The 14,631-nt window shown below is 49.3% G+C and overlaps 1 protein-coding gene across 1 annotated transcript; it reads right to left on the bottom strand.

Moving 5' to 3' along the window:
• Positions 1–11,947: 11,947 nt before the first annotated feature.
• Positions 11,948–13,942, bottom strand: LOC136545842 (uncharacterized). The gene is made up of 4 exons (XM_066537819.1): positions 13,145–13,942; positions 12,376–13,057; positions 12,217–12,297; positions 11,948–12,138 (listed from the first exon to the last, which is right to left on the bottom strand). Exons 1-2 carry the CDS (start codon positions 13,852–13,854, stop codon positions 12,781–12,783), a joined length of 987 nt encoding a protein of 328 aa, XP_066393916.1. The 5' UTR covers positions 13,855–13,942; the 3' UTR covers positions 11,948–12,138; positions 12,217–12,297; positions 12,376–12,780.
• Between the last annotated feature and the right edge of the window lie 689 nt (positions 13,943–14,631).

Raw genomic sequence — 14,631 nt, 5'->3', positions numbered from 1 at the left:
TTGGACCTTGATCCACTCTGCTATGAAATTAGCCAACACCTAGGACTTAATGGCCGTCTGGGAGGCGTACGTAATGCCCTAACCCATCAGCTCGAGTGCCCACTTCATGATTCTTCCTACGACATCCTGGCTTTGGACGACCTCGCCGAGGGGGAAGGACACCATGACTATCGCTGGGTGTGACTCGAAGTAGTGGCGTAGCTTCCTCTTGGCGATGAGGATGGCGTACAAGAGCTTCTAGATTTGGGGGTAGCGGGTCTTAGAATCAGATAGGACCTCGCTAATGAAGTACATGGGGTGCTATACTTTGAGGGTGTGCCCCTCTTCTTCTCGCTCCACTACTAGGGCAGCGCTGTACTTTGGTGGCCGCAATGTAGATCAGAAGGGGTTCTCCATTGATAGGAGGAACCAGGATAGGGGCCTTCGTTAGAAGCTGCTTGACTATGTCAAGCGCCTCTTGGGCCTCGGACGTCCATTTGAAGTGGTCAGCCTTCTTTAGAAGTCGATAAATGGGGAGACCTTGTTCATGGAGATGCGGGATGAAATGGCTGAGCACGGTGAGGCACCCTATACTCCCTTCATGTTCTGAATCAGGCCCATCCTCATGATGGCCGAGATCTTTTCTGGGTTGGCTTCGATGCCATGCTCGGAGACGATGAAACCGAGCAGCATATCCCTCGAGACCCCAAAATCGCACTTCTCGGGATTGAGTTTGATGCTGTTTGCTCAAAGTTTTGTGAAGGTCTGCTCAAGATCGGCTACTAGGTGGTCAGCCCGTTTGGACTTGGCCACGATGTCATCCATGTAGGCCTTAATGGTCCACCCAATGAGGTCCCCAAAACACTTGAGCATACAATGCTGGTACGTAGCCCCAATGTTCTTCAGACCGAACAACATTGTGACATAGCAGAACGATCCGAAGGGGGTGATGAAATATGTCATGAGCTGGTCGGACTCTTTTATCGTGATTTGATGGTACCCAGAGTATGCATCAAGGAAGTAGAGGTTTCACACCCTGAGGTAGAGTCGACTATTTGGTCTATGCGCGGCAAAGGAAATGGATCCTTTGGGCATGCTTTGTTGAGACCCATATAGTCAACACACATCCTCCATTTCCCGCTCTTTTTTTGTACAAAAATAGGATTGGCTAACCACTCTGGGTGGTACACTTCCTTGATGAATCCAACTGCCAAAAGCTTTGCGATCTCCTCGCCGATGGTCCTGCATTTCCCCTCATCGTTTCACCGGCTTGGAGCCTGGGCAGATCTTCAAGGCATGCTCGGTGACTTCCCTCGGAATGCCCGGCATATCTAAGGGTTTCCATGCAAAGAAGTCTCTGTTGGTGCGGAGGAAGCCGACGAGCGCGCTTTCCTATTTGGGAGGAAGCGTGGTGCTAAGCACCTCCTTGCCTTCAGGGCTGCTGAGGTCTATGAGTACCTCCTTGGAGCCCTTCACTGGCTCAAAAGACTCGGTCAATCTCTTAGGGTCGGGTGTGTCTTCGGCGACCTCCTTCCTGATGGCCGCGAGCTCTCCAGAGGCGACGATTGCCGCGGCGTGATCATAGCACTCGACCTCGCACTCATAGGCACTCTAGAAGGGGGTGTCGACGGTGATGACCCCATCGAGGCTTGGCTTCTTCAGTTTGAGGTAGGTGTAGTTGGGGACGGCCATGAAGTTCGTGTAGCACGGTCGTCCCAGGATGGCATCATAGGTTCCATGGAACCCAACCACTTCGAAGGTGAGGGTCTCCATCATGTAGTTGGATGGGCCCCCAAAGGTGACGGGCAGGTCGATCTGCCTAAGCGGCATGGCCTTCTTTCTAGGCACAATGCCATGGAAAGGCGCTCCGGTTGGCTAGATGCGTGCTCGATCGACACCCATGGCGTCGAGCATCTCAGCATACATGATGTTGAGGCCGCTGCCTCCATCCATCAGTTCCTTGGTGAGCCACTTCATGCCGACGATCGGGTAGACCACGAGCGGGTATCTCCCTGGTTGTGGGATGCTCTCTAGGTGGTCGGTCCGATCGAAGGTTATAGCAGACTCCAACCACCGGAGGAAGGTAGGCATGGTCGGTTCGGTCGTATAGACCTCGCGGTGCACGGCCTTCTTGCGATGCTTGGAGTCATAGGCCGCTGACCCTCCAAAGATCATGAGGTAGCCATTCGGTGTTGGAAAGCTATCGTCCTTCCCCTCAGCATTGTCTAGGGTCGGGTCTGGGTCCTTCTCGTGTCCCCCTTTGTTGGAGCCTTCGGACAAGAACCGTTTCATGAGGCCGTAGTCCTTGTATAGATGCTTGACGGGGAAGGCATGGTTCAAGCATGGCCCCTCGAGCAGCTTCTTGAAGTGGTTTGGAGTGCCCTCTGTGGGCTTTCGACCACCCCTATGGTCGGCGGTGGCCACGAGTGAGCCCTCACGCTGCTGCTTGTTCTTCTTCTTGGCGAGATGATTGGAGGCGCCCTCGCCGGTGTCCTCGTCCCGCTTTGCCTTGCCCTTGAGGCGGTCGAAGATTGCTCCAACTACCTCTTCGCCTAAGGCATTGCTGGTGGTGATGTCAAGGAGTTCCTTAGTGGTTCATGGGCCCTTGTGCCTCAGCTTGTGCACCAGGGACTCGCAGGTGGTCCTAGACAGGAAAGCTCCTATAATGTCAGCATCGACAATGTTAGGTAGCTCATTGCACTACCGGGAGAAGCACCGGATGTACCCATAGAGGGTTTCTCTGGCCTTTTGTCCATAGTTCTTGAGGTCCCATGGATTCCTAGGGCACTTGTATGTGCCCTAGAAGTTCCCCACGAAGATCTCCTTCAGGTCCGCCCAACTTTGGATTTCGTTGGACGGAAGATGTTCCAACCATATTCGTGCCAAATCGGCCAAGAATAATGGAAGGTTGCGGATAATGAAATCATCATTATCTACACCACCGGCCTAGCAAGCAAGCTGATAATCCTCAACCCATAGTCCGGGGTTCGTCTCCCCAGAGTACTTCAGGATGTTGGTTGGTGGCCGGTACCTTGGCGGGAAGGCAGCGTTGAGGATGTGTCGGCTGAAGGCCTAAGGCCTCAATAGGCCAGGCTCGGGCTTCCGTCCTTACTGCTATCGTAGCGTCCGCCATGATGAGGGTGATAGCCATGGCTAGCTCCCTCTCTCGGGTCACTGTTGCGACCGAGGCACTGATGTACCAGGACTATGGTGCGCTGCCTACCGCCTTGCGGCGCATGGTGGACCGACATGTCCTTGCCGAGGTGCTCTGAGGGCGTGCGGTGGCTGGCGTTGAGCTCGCTCATTGAGACATGGAGCTCTTGGCTTGTTGTGCCGCTGCACGCTCGAGCAGTGTGCGGATCTCATGGTGGGCCCGATGATCCTTGGGCGTCGCGGCCTCCGAAAGACCATGAAGCAAGGCCATCGCAGCAGCAATGTTCTGGCTTGCTCGGGCGAAGCGAGGGAGGGCTTCATCATTCGTGATGATCCTTCAGTTCACGTCATGGGCCATGGCGTGCGCATGCCCACCATTTCCGTGGCGCTTGATCTCTCGATCGAGCTCTGCGTGTTCCTGCTCAAGCTAGAGTCGTGCTTCCTCGAGCTCTTGGCATCGAGCTTTCAGCTGCTCCACCCGCATGCGTGGTGGGGCCGCTCTCTCTCCCTCGGCCTCATCATCGAGGTTGTTCATCAGGGTGGTCTCCTCTTCGTGGATGTTTTCGACATGTCCCTTGGGGGTACCTACCATAAAACATTCACAAGAGGGGTGATGACTCCCCCTGCTAGAGTTAGAGCCGGAGGGCAACTCCGATGCTCCCATGAGGAGGGCAACTCCCATGATATATTTGGTCACCCCCATGAACCCATCGTTCGCTAGGGATGAAGGTGTGTGTTGCCCCATAGGGTGTCCATCAGTCTCTACAGTGTTGCTAAGACCGGACGGGAGCGCTGTTGGGGCGCTTTGGATAAGGTATTCTAGAGAGAGTGGCTCCCCTCCAGCGAGCTACGCCATGACGTTGGCGAATGAGAAGGTGAGGTGTCGCAAATCCTCTCGGGACGGCTAGGGTCCTAGGAAGGCACTGAGCTGACACTCGAACCTCCCGTGGTCAAAATTGAGGAGTTGGTTGCTTCCGAGGGTCTAAGCCCCCAGTGCATGCAGCCGCAGCTCCTCAAATGCCTCGGCGATTGCGTCAAGGCCGACCGAGGGGAGATGTTGGATGGAGGCATGAGCCATTACCAAATCTCTTCCCACCGTGATGATGAAGTCTAGGTCCCTGAAGCGCACGTGTGCGCCTGGGACCTAGCTGAGGTTGTGATTAGCCATCTAAGGCCTGGTGTTGATGTCATGACGCACAAAAGGCCCCTACCTAGCGCGCCAATTGTCAGTGTTTCGAGTAAACACCAACGAGTAAATTTGTATTATTGCATGTCTGGCCCGGATGGTGTGCTAAGAAGACACAAGGTTTATATTGGTTCTGGCAGAATGTCCTTACGTCTAGTTTGTGGCTATTGCTTGTGTTACTAGCACTACAAAGTTTGTAGTAGGGTCATAAATGGGCGAGAGAGGGATAGGTCCCAAGTCTCTGATGGAAAGATCGATTGGGTGTTGAGAGCTCGGTCGTTGCTCAGCTATATGTTTGAGGTTCGATGCTAGTGGTTCTGCTGTTATGCGATGTGTTGTGTGATGCAGTGAACCGATGCCCCTTAGTGGGACGCCTTGCTTTCCCTTTTATAGGCCAAGGGAAAGCATCGGTTACAAAATAGGGGAGCCAACGAGAACGAGAGGCCAAAGAAGTCCTTCAGGGTCATCGGGCCTTTCTTTTCCTCCGTGCAGGTCCCGTTGACATGATAGGTGGCGACAGGGATAGCCCCATGTTGGGCGTCTATTCGTTAACACTGCCATTCCCTAGCGTTGTCATCGGGTCGTAATGTCCCGTTCTGCCCCGGCGGACGGTGCGACGAACCAGCGTGCTGGTCAACGGCCGTACAGGGAGTGGGTAGCATAGTGACCACGCGTCTATCACTGTGGGTGATGTGTCCCCTAGAATGGCATGTCGTGGGGATGGGTCATGTTGAGACGTGACCGCTCCCTACATGATGCCAGAAATTTGACCTTGAGTAGTACTTTCTGTCCGGTAGTGGATGGCGACGGCATGAGCTTCCGTTAAGAACTGCGTCCGAGGGATCGGGTGAAGCGAAGCCATCCCTCAGACGTCGGGCATGGCGGAGACAACCCTTGGGAGTCGGACGAGGCTGAGCCAACCATTGGGAGTCAACCTAGGCGTACCCTACCCTCGTGGGATCGGGCGAGGCAGAGCCAGCCCCCAGACGTCGGGCAAGGCAGAGACAACCCTCGGGGGTCGGACGAGGTCGATCCAACCCTCGGGAGTCAGCCGAGACGCATCCAACCCTCGAGGGTTGGGCGAGGCGGAGCCAGCCCCTATACGTCGGGCGAGGCGGAAACAACCCTTGTGGGTCGGACGAGGTTGAGCCAACCCTCGGGAGTCAGCCTGAGGCGTACCCAACCCTCGAGGGTCGGACGAGGCGGAGCCCGCGGCCTTAGTGGTCGTACGAGGCGGGGCCCACCAAGAGATGTAGTCGCATTCTTGACCACTCTTAGCATTGATGGGTATTAGCTCCTCCTCTTCGGGTACCCTAGTATTGGTCCCCGGCACTATCGTTCCAACCGACGGTGCAAGTATCACACCGTCGCTTCCATCGCTACAGCAATGAAAGTGGCGACAGTGATAAATCAATCTGTAGTAGTGCCACTACCTCCGGTGAACACCACACACCGACGAGCCTCCATTCTACCAAGCAGCAATGAAATATTACGCTGAAAGCACATGTTGCAAGAGTATGTTTCAATTGTTTCAGATGTTTCAGAGATATATTGCAAATGTTTCATAAGGATGTTGCAGAAATAGATCGTTATGTTGCACATGTTTCAATGACTGTACACGTATGTTGCAAGCGTCCATTCCAAATGTTTTATCTATTTTTTCAGACGTAGGTTACATGTGTACTTATTTGGATGTTATGTATGTTTTACACATATATTGTAAGAGTATGTTCAAAATGTTTTAGCTGTTTCAATCTTTATGGACGTGTTTGATACGATGGCCCGTCGGCCTGGCTACGCTCTCGGGCTGCAACTCCTGTGTTTGGTGTCCTAGGTCCACTCGTGAGCCCGGCCCCATGGTGCAAAAACCTCTCTCCCCTGGCTCTAGGGAAACGACATCCACCTCTGTTTCTCCGCGGCCTGGCTCGGCGAAGTGCCATGCGCCCACTCGAGTCACCTCCCGGGCGTTTCCACGATCTCACCTCCCACAACCGTCTGTTCGCACGCTGTTGGCCCTCGCCACTGATGCCAAGGCCTCCACCGCTGCAGCCAAGCTGGTGCGGCGCGCGTGCAGCTCACACCACCGCCACTGCCACCGAAGAAATTGCTGGCGCACCTGCTCCCGTGTCCGGCGGCGGCGTCTAGGCCAGCCCCATAGCAAATGTGTCCTGCTGCTCCACTGTCGACTCCCATGGCACGGGACGGGTTACACGTGCGTGGCGGGACAAGATAGACGGAGAAGGACTTTAGTGATAAGGTGAGAGTGTGGCGTGTTTTTGCTGAGCCGTTAGGTACCGTCCTTTCCTCCCGTACGTAGAGAGCTCGCGTGTGGCCGTGCCCCTTCCTCTGTTTCTCTGAAACTTTGAGGCCTCTAGGCCGTGGCAGAAGGAACAGGGGCAGCTCCTGATCTCCACCTGCTGGCTGCGAGAGACCGCACGGACGGCTCCACGGCATCGCGGCTTGACGGAGTTGACGGCGACCTTGACTGGATAGGCCTGGTCGACCGGGGAGAGGCGATGGCATGTTGAGCGGCGGCCAAACCTGGGAGCAGACCAAGCACGGGAAGGGAAAAAAATTGTATAGAAATTATAGTTTACATGTATATTTATTGCTACATGTTTAAATCGTTTAGTCGGACGTAGCATTTAGGTTCTAGGATAACGTTGATATGGGTATAGTGTTTCCGTGAACGCTTAATGGGCTCTTAAAGAAAGAGAATAATCAAATAATTGTGTAAGAGCTTTAACCTACAATGAAAAAAGCTAAACTTAAATGCTAATGTGCTTATCCGTCCTTAAAACGTCACTTATAAACTATAAAATCACCAAGCGCCAGCAGCTTATTTGAGCGTCAATGCCACTGCTAAGTGCCTGGCCACATGTACACGGTGGCAATAAAATAAAATAAAATGCAGAACCTCTAATTTGCGCCGCCCTAAGTGCCGGCGTTGTATCTGGCCTAAGTGGTGTTTATTGTTTTTTTTGGAATTTGTGTTTATTGTTAAGGGGTGTTAGGGACTGCTCCATAAACTCTACCGTGGAGCAGCTTCACAAAAATCTAGAGTTTGTGGAGCACCTTCTGGGCACTATCATAACTTTACATTTTTTTCTCGAACAGAGTGCGTGGAGCTAGCAAAAAAAACATGGAGGGGAGCTAAAAAACGTAGGGCGGAGCAGTCCCAAACACCTCTAAAAAAAAGAAATACTATAGAGGAAAGATTTAGGGCGTCCCATGGTTTTCAAATAGCTAGTTTATGAAGAATTCTATTGGCTTTCAGGGAGAGAGATCAAATAGCTAGAAACTCACAAATAGCTAGTCTAGCACGATCTCCTAGAAACAACATTCTCACTGCTCAAATAACTCTCCACTATAGCGTTCTTTTTTTATTATTTCTAAGCCCAGTCTTGCTAGCTATTTGAAAGTTGCCATTGAGGACGCCTTTGGACGTTCCTTAATGGTTCCCGAATAGCTAGTTTAGGAAAAATTTCATTGGCTATCAAGGAGAGAGATCAAATAGTTAGCGACTCCCAAATAGCAAGTCTACCACGATCTCCCAGAAACACCTCTTTTACAGCCCACATACTCCGTAACTCTCAACTAAGTGTTCATTTTTCATTATTTTATGCCTCATCTAGCTTCATATTGCAAACGGCACGGATCGGTGCGCTCCATCTGCGTCTAATGAGCATCGAGTATCGAACCGCTCTGTTCGCTGCTCTAACCTGAACGATCCTGAAAGCTCTAGTTTAGTTTTGGTGAATTGATAAAACCCTAAGTGCTAACCTAGTATATCACAGTGATTATGAGATAGGTAGCGCATTCCAAGTGATAGAGCAAATGGAGAAGATCATGGTGATGGTGGAGTCCATGGTGATGATCAAGTGCTCGGGCTTGGAAAAGAAGAAAGAGAAAAATAAAATAGGCTCAAGGCAAAGGTGAATTCCATAGGGCAATTTTGTTTTGGTGATCAAGACACCTAGTGGGTGTGATCACATTTAGGATAGATAGTCGTACTATTAAGAGGGGTGAAACTCGTACCGAAATACGGTTATCAAAGTGCCACTAGATGTTCTAACTCATTGCATATGCATTTAGATTATAGTGAGTGCTAACACCCTTAAAAATGTTTGTGAAAATATGCTAACACACGTGCATAAGATGAAACACTTGGTGGTTGGCACATTTGAGATAAGGGTGGAGAAGTTGGTGAAGTGGAGGAGCTGTTTTCCTCTAACTGGACACTGGTCACGAAGCGACTGGACTCGGTGGTGGAGCGTCCGGTCAATTATAGTGGAGTTGGCGCGCTCGGGCTCTGTCTGGCTAACGACCGGACGTTGCACAGTGATTGTGACCGGACACGCAGGGCCTGCGTTTGGTCACAGGTGACATACGCTGACGTATGCGAGTGCGCTTGGCCAGAGACGATCGGACGCAGGGGCGCATGTGGTCATCAACGATCTGACGTGTTCGATCACAAAAAATCGCCTCTAGATGCTTGCTGGAAATGACCTGACGCTGGGTGTCCACAGGGATCGGCATGTCCAGTCATGGTGTGGCCTTGGCGTGCATGCGTGTGTTCTGACGTGGATCAGCACATCCGGTCCTCTGGATGGTGCGTCCGATCTCAACTTAACACGTGGCGCATGGCTAACTAGCCATTGGGGATGAACGACACTTGTTGAATCACGTGGACGCGTGGTAGCAGATCAGCGACCGGACGTTGAAGGTGGTGCGTCCAGTCACATTGACCGACGCGTCCGGCCGTGTCGATTTCTGCCCAAACAGAGAGCCAACGGCTCTATTTCGAGGGGTCTCTTTTTAAGCCCCTTGGCCGACTCAAGCTCACTCTCTTGGCCATTTGTGTTGACATAGCCACCTTGTGGGCTTAGCCAAAGCTCTCCCACTCATCTCCATCATTGATTCATCATTTTATGAGATTAGGAGTGAATCCAAGTGCATTGCTTGATCCATCATGATTGCGTTTCGCTGTGGGATTCACTTTTCTCTCTTGGTAGTTACCGCCACCTAGATGGTTTGGTGCAGTGAGGATCGTCGAGTGGAGGAAGGTGATTGTCTCCGGCTCCGATCGTGGTGATTGTGAGGAGTTCTTGACCTTTCTCCGGTGGAGAGCCAAAAGGTACTCTAGTGGATTGCTCGTGACTTGTGTGATCCTCATCTTGTGTTGGTTGTGCGGCACCCTATTGTGGGTTTGGTGTGTGATGCCAATTAGCGTGTGAACCTCCAAGTAAGTGTATCGTCACAAAAGGGACTAGCTTGCCGGCAAGCAAGTGAACCTTGGTGAAAAATCATTGTGTCATCTCTTGTCATCGGGATTCTATTGTGATTGATTGGCTTCATCTTGTGATTGGCTCACTCCTCTATACGGCAGTATAATCATCTCTACCACTCTAGTATTTACCTTCCTAGTGTAGCTAAGCTCTTTGGTGTAACTAGTTTTGAGAGCTAGCTTGTGTCTTATCTAGTGGTAAGTGAGGCTCTTTAGTTAGTCTTTGAGAGCTCATTAATTTAGTGGTATTGACTTAGCCTTGAGTGTGATTTAGAGACTAAAGCAACTAGAATTATGGTTAGGTGGCTTGCATTTTTAGTAGGCTAGCGCAACATTCACTTTGCCTCATAATTATCTAACCGCTTTGTTTAAGTGTTGTTGTAGAATTTTTAATACGCTATTCACCTCCCTCTAGCCATTAGGACCTTTCAGATCCACGGTTCTCCGAGGGTCGAACCTTATCAGCTCCTACGATTGATCCCCTTGACCGTGAGTCGTTGCCCTATCGTAGCTTTCTGTTGTAGCCGGGCTTTCTTGACGGCTCTTCACACCCTCTTTTGCCATCAACAATTATCCATGAAATGAATAAAATCAACCAAGAAACAACATTTTATGTTTGAATTTCACTTGGTTCCACATGTACTTGGAGAATTGTGCTTGCAGGGACAAAACAGTCAATAAGGAGCAAAACCAAGCCTTCTAGAAGCCATCCACGTGGCCAGGAGAGGCAAGGCCACAGGGAGCCGCCGCTTGGTGCCAAGGTGGCGCCGCCCGACCCCACCTGGTGCCCTGCCACGTGACTGATCCGTGGGAGGGTGGCCTAGAGCGCTGTGGAGCATTAATTCAACGTCGGTTCACTCAGTGGCCAGGATTTGCTTCTCCTGGATCAAAGGGCCCACTGTCATACAAAGGGAGCCCTTCAACCGACTTAAGCACCGACTTCCCATGCAAAACTTGGCACGTGCTGCTGTTGTAACCGCCTTTGGGAGCCATCCGGCACCCTACGATGCATAGGCGGTGGAATCAAGGGCCGACCGGAGCCCCCTTGAGTCCGTCCGGTGCCCAAGTTTCCTCCACCGCCTTGCCAGCTGCCTATAAGTACCCCCTACCTCAGTTCTACTATAAACAGGGGGTCGTGAGCTCATTTGTAAGGCACACAAGTGAAGAAAGAGCTTTCAAGAGAGTAGTTTAGTGTAGGATAGCTATTCTCTAGAGTAGTAAGAGTGAGAAGGCAAGGAGAAGTTAGAGGAGGAGCCGGGCTTGTCACCTCTTCTTCTTGTAGCTCCGCGGCTCTTCTATGGTAATTCTGTTCCTATTCTTGCATTAAGTTTTGTTACAAGTAAATTGCATCTGGAGTACAAGAACTATACGCGTGGGTGCAAATTACCCCCAACAACTTTTTATTTGCTCTGTCAGGAACAAGAACTTGTCATCTTTGTGCATAGACGGTCCAAAAACCAATCTCTCGCGTGCTTGTCAGTTTATGCTATCATCGGACTCGTATTGTCACGTATACGGCTTGTGCAGCTCGCAGCTACACGGCTCGTGCATACAGCAGCTCGCAACTCTCGCAGGTTGGACGTACACGGCTCGTGCATATAGCAGCTCGCAGCTGGGACGTACACGGCTCGTGCGATGGGGACGAGCTCGTCGACGTCGTCATCGTTGACCCGCACGAGGCATGGAGATCCATCTGTAGCTTTCTTCCCCAATGCCTCAGCCTTGCAAGCAGCTGTAGGTCTGCTTTCTTCCCTACGTGTCTAGTAAAGCAAGTTGTAGCAAAGATTTCCATGATTCTTTGCAACCTTGAGAGAGAGGGAGAAGCAAGTCAAAGAAGATGCAGCATAGCTTTTGTCTATCAAGCGATTCAGTACAAGAAGCGAGAGGGATGTTGATATTTCAGACTACTTCATTAATTTCAACAAGTTATGCAAAACTCAACTATACTGAAAGTTTGAAATGCACTACTTTGTCTTACTGAGGGAATTTTTGACTCAAATCTGAAATGTGCATTACAGTGTTCAAATGATGTAATATAATTTTTAACTGAAATTAACAACTAAGGATAAACATGTGATTACTCAAGTAGCTATCACAGGTGAAGATTTAAGTCTCCTGGAAGTGGCTCATCTTGAGCCATGTTCTCTTCCGGAGCAGATTGAGTAGTGTTCAGTTCTTCAGGTGCAACATGTGACTGCTCTCTGTTTCCGAAGAACAAAAATTCGAAACCTCTTGCATCCTTATCATTGCGACGCACCCCTCTTCCTCCCCTTGTTCCTTCTCTGCCTCTTGTTCTACCAGCACGCTCTCCCCTTCATCTTCCCCTTGTTGTTCCACTACGTTCTGCAGTATGTGCTCCATCTATTGTAGTCTTTGCCTTTTTTCTTGATCTTGTACTTGTAGCTCGACCTCTACCTATGTTCATTGCTGTAGTAACCCTTGGTGGAGATAAGTTATCCCTTTGCATAGCTATAAACATATTTTCTTCTCGTAATGGACCCCGTGGCTGCATTGTTGATTGTGTGAGGTTGTCCTACTCATTAAAGAAAAAACTAAGTATACCTTTCAATTAAGCACCATAGTAATGTCATAAAAAAGAAGATTAGTATACCTTATGTAATAGATTGAACACCATAGTATTAGCGGTTTCACTTGGATCCACCGCTTGATTTAGTCTAGGTGGCATAATGTCCTGAAAAATAAAGGCATCAACATTCTAATTACCATACAAAAAAAATCTTGTTCGAAAGAAAGATTAAACCTCATGTACCTCCAGTATGCTTGGGTCGTCATACTCTTCCAATTCTTCTTCTGGATTAGGCATGTCCCTCTGATCTGCATATTTTTGGCAAGTTCTCTTGTTGTGTGTAGCTGACCCACAAGCACTGCAGTGCATTGTCACTCCATGTTTGCTAAGTTTGGTGCCACCTTCTAATTCTATTAGATTTTTCTTTCTATTCTTTGCTGGTCTCCCTACCTTCTTGTCATATATAGGTGGCTAGACATCAAGCCCATTCATTTTCTCCCAATGAATTTTGTCTCTCACAGGCCATATGTTATAACCATATGACTGCATATATGTTTCAATCGAATAGCATTCATGCACCATTGTTTCTGGACTGATTTCATCATGCCTGAAACATGCAATGGCATGGCAGCATGGTATCCCTGTTAGCTACCACTTCCTACAATCACACGACCTCACATTTATGTCCACTATGTTGGACCCATATTTGTCACTGACCGAAAAAATCCCTCCTCCTACAGGATATACCATACAAGATGCTGCAACCTCTATATGTCTATCAAGCTTCTTCTTCACCTTGGGACATATAGTGCCTGTCCACATATCTCTAGCTTCCTGCTGCTTTGTATAGATCCTATTCATGATTTGGCATCTTATTTTCTCAAGCATTGAGAGTACAGGCATCTCCCTAGCATCTAATATATACCTAAGGGGATATGGAAAAAATATCTCTGCAAGTTATGAGGAAAAGAAGGTGCAGCACGTAATGACATATGATTTAGAGGTAACTTACTTGTTAAAAACCTCACAATTGTTGTTTGATAGCAAGTCACATTTTGAAAAATCACTGAAGAACGTCCTTACCCATGTATCGGGTGTTAGTTCTTCAACCCAAGCAAAGGCTTCTGGACTATCCTTCTTCAATTGCTCCATGTTCTTCTCCCACTGAGGCAAATTGAGATCTGTACTCCCCACAACATCTTCGCCATTGTCTTCCTCTAACTCTTCTTGAATGCACAAGTCCTTCCCTTTAGTGTTATCCTCTTCACTAATTAACATGTCATCCACATTTTGAGCAAATAAGTCATCGTCATCAATGTCAAACTCGTAGTCATTGTCAACAAAATTAGAATCGGCATCACAATCTGCACCTACTTCCCTCTCAGCACCATCTTCTATCTCAATGCCTTCTTGGTAACTTGTGCTAGTCCCCTCAACAAAAGTAGACTTCCTCTCTTGGCTACTAGTTTCTACATGAGCAACCTGTGCAACACCCCTATTCTTCCTTTCAAGAAAATTTTGCTGTGTTTCAAGGAAATTTGAATGGTCGACGTACATCAAGATGTTCTTGCAAGTAGCACTCTCATTTATCATTGCAATGATATCAGCATCACACCTCAAAGTTCTCAGTCCATCAGCCACCGTCTTTTCTGGCTCATACCAATAAACTCTTGCAAATGCAGCGTTCCTGCATTTTAAGAATCTCCAAAAATTCCTAGACATACAAGAGGGACCATGTATCACTGTTGCAAAAATCAAACCAATCTATCTTGTTGTCCACATATATCCTTTTGTTGCCAAGTCCACAAAAAAATCCTGAATGATGTATCTCAACACTGAAGTGATCGTCATGATCACCTGCAATTAATAATATACTCTGCATCAGTCCACAAATACTACAGTGCACATGAACGAAAAATCAAAATTAGCACCTAGCATAGATGTGTTCCATGGTAAATAACAGATGAGAACTGACCGTATTGCGGTGGAGCAGCCCCGGTATCTCGGCGACAAGGCTCCATTGCTCGCCGCCACCTGCGTTGAATCGCCGCAGCGCTGCCTCGTTTCGGCGACAACGTGCTCTACTTCGTGTTGATCTTGACGTCGTCGGTTCCGTCGTGTGCCGTCGATCGAGCTGTGTATAGGATCGTGCTCCTCGTTTTGAGGAGATCATGGGCTTCTCCGTTACAAAGTGCTATGTAAAGTCGGGCTTTGAGTCCAAGCGAGCCAACCACAAGTCATGATGCCGAGCGAGCCGACTCGAGCTGACGTTTAACTGCTGAGCCAGGCTGACCTGAAGGCAATCTAAGCGTACATGCACCAAAGATACGAGCTGATCAGCGTCCACCGATGATACCTACGTACAGGTTGTGGTTTTTGGTTCGTACATCGAAAGTTTCTGTGCTAGATTAAGCAAATTCAAAGATGTTGGGGCAATTTGCACCCACCTATATGGACCTGCTCGCTTGATCGTTTTTGTGGCTTATAAGCTGACTGATA

This window comes from Miscanthus floridulus, chromosome 3 (assembly GCF_019320115.1).
Source record: "Miscanthus floridulus cultivar M001 chromosome 3, ASM1932011v1, whole genome shotgun sequence".
NCBI lineage: Eukaryota > Viridiplantae > Streptophyta > Magnoliopsida > Poales > Poaceae > Miscanthus > Miscanthus floridulus.
This window is presented reverse-complemented; position numbering and strand designations above follow the sequence as displayed.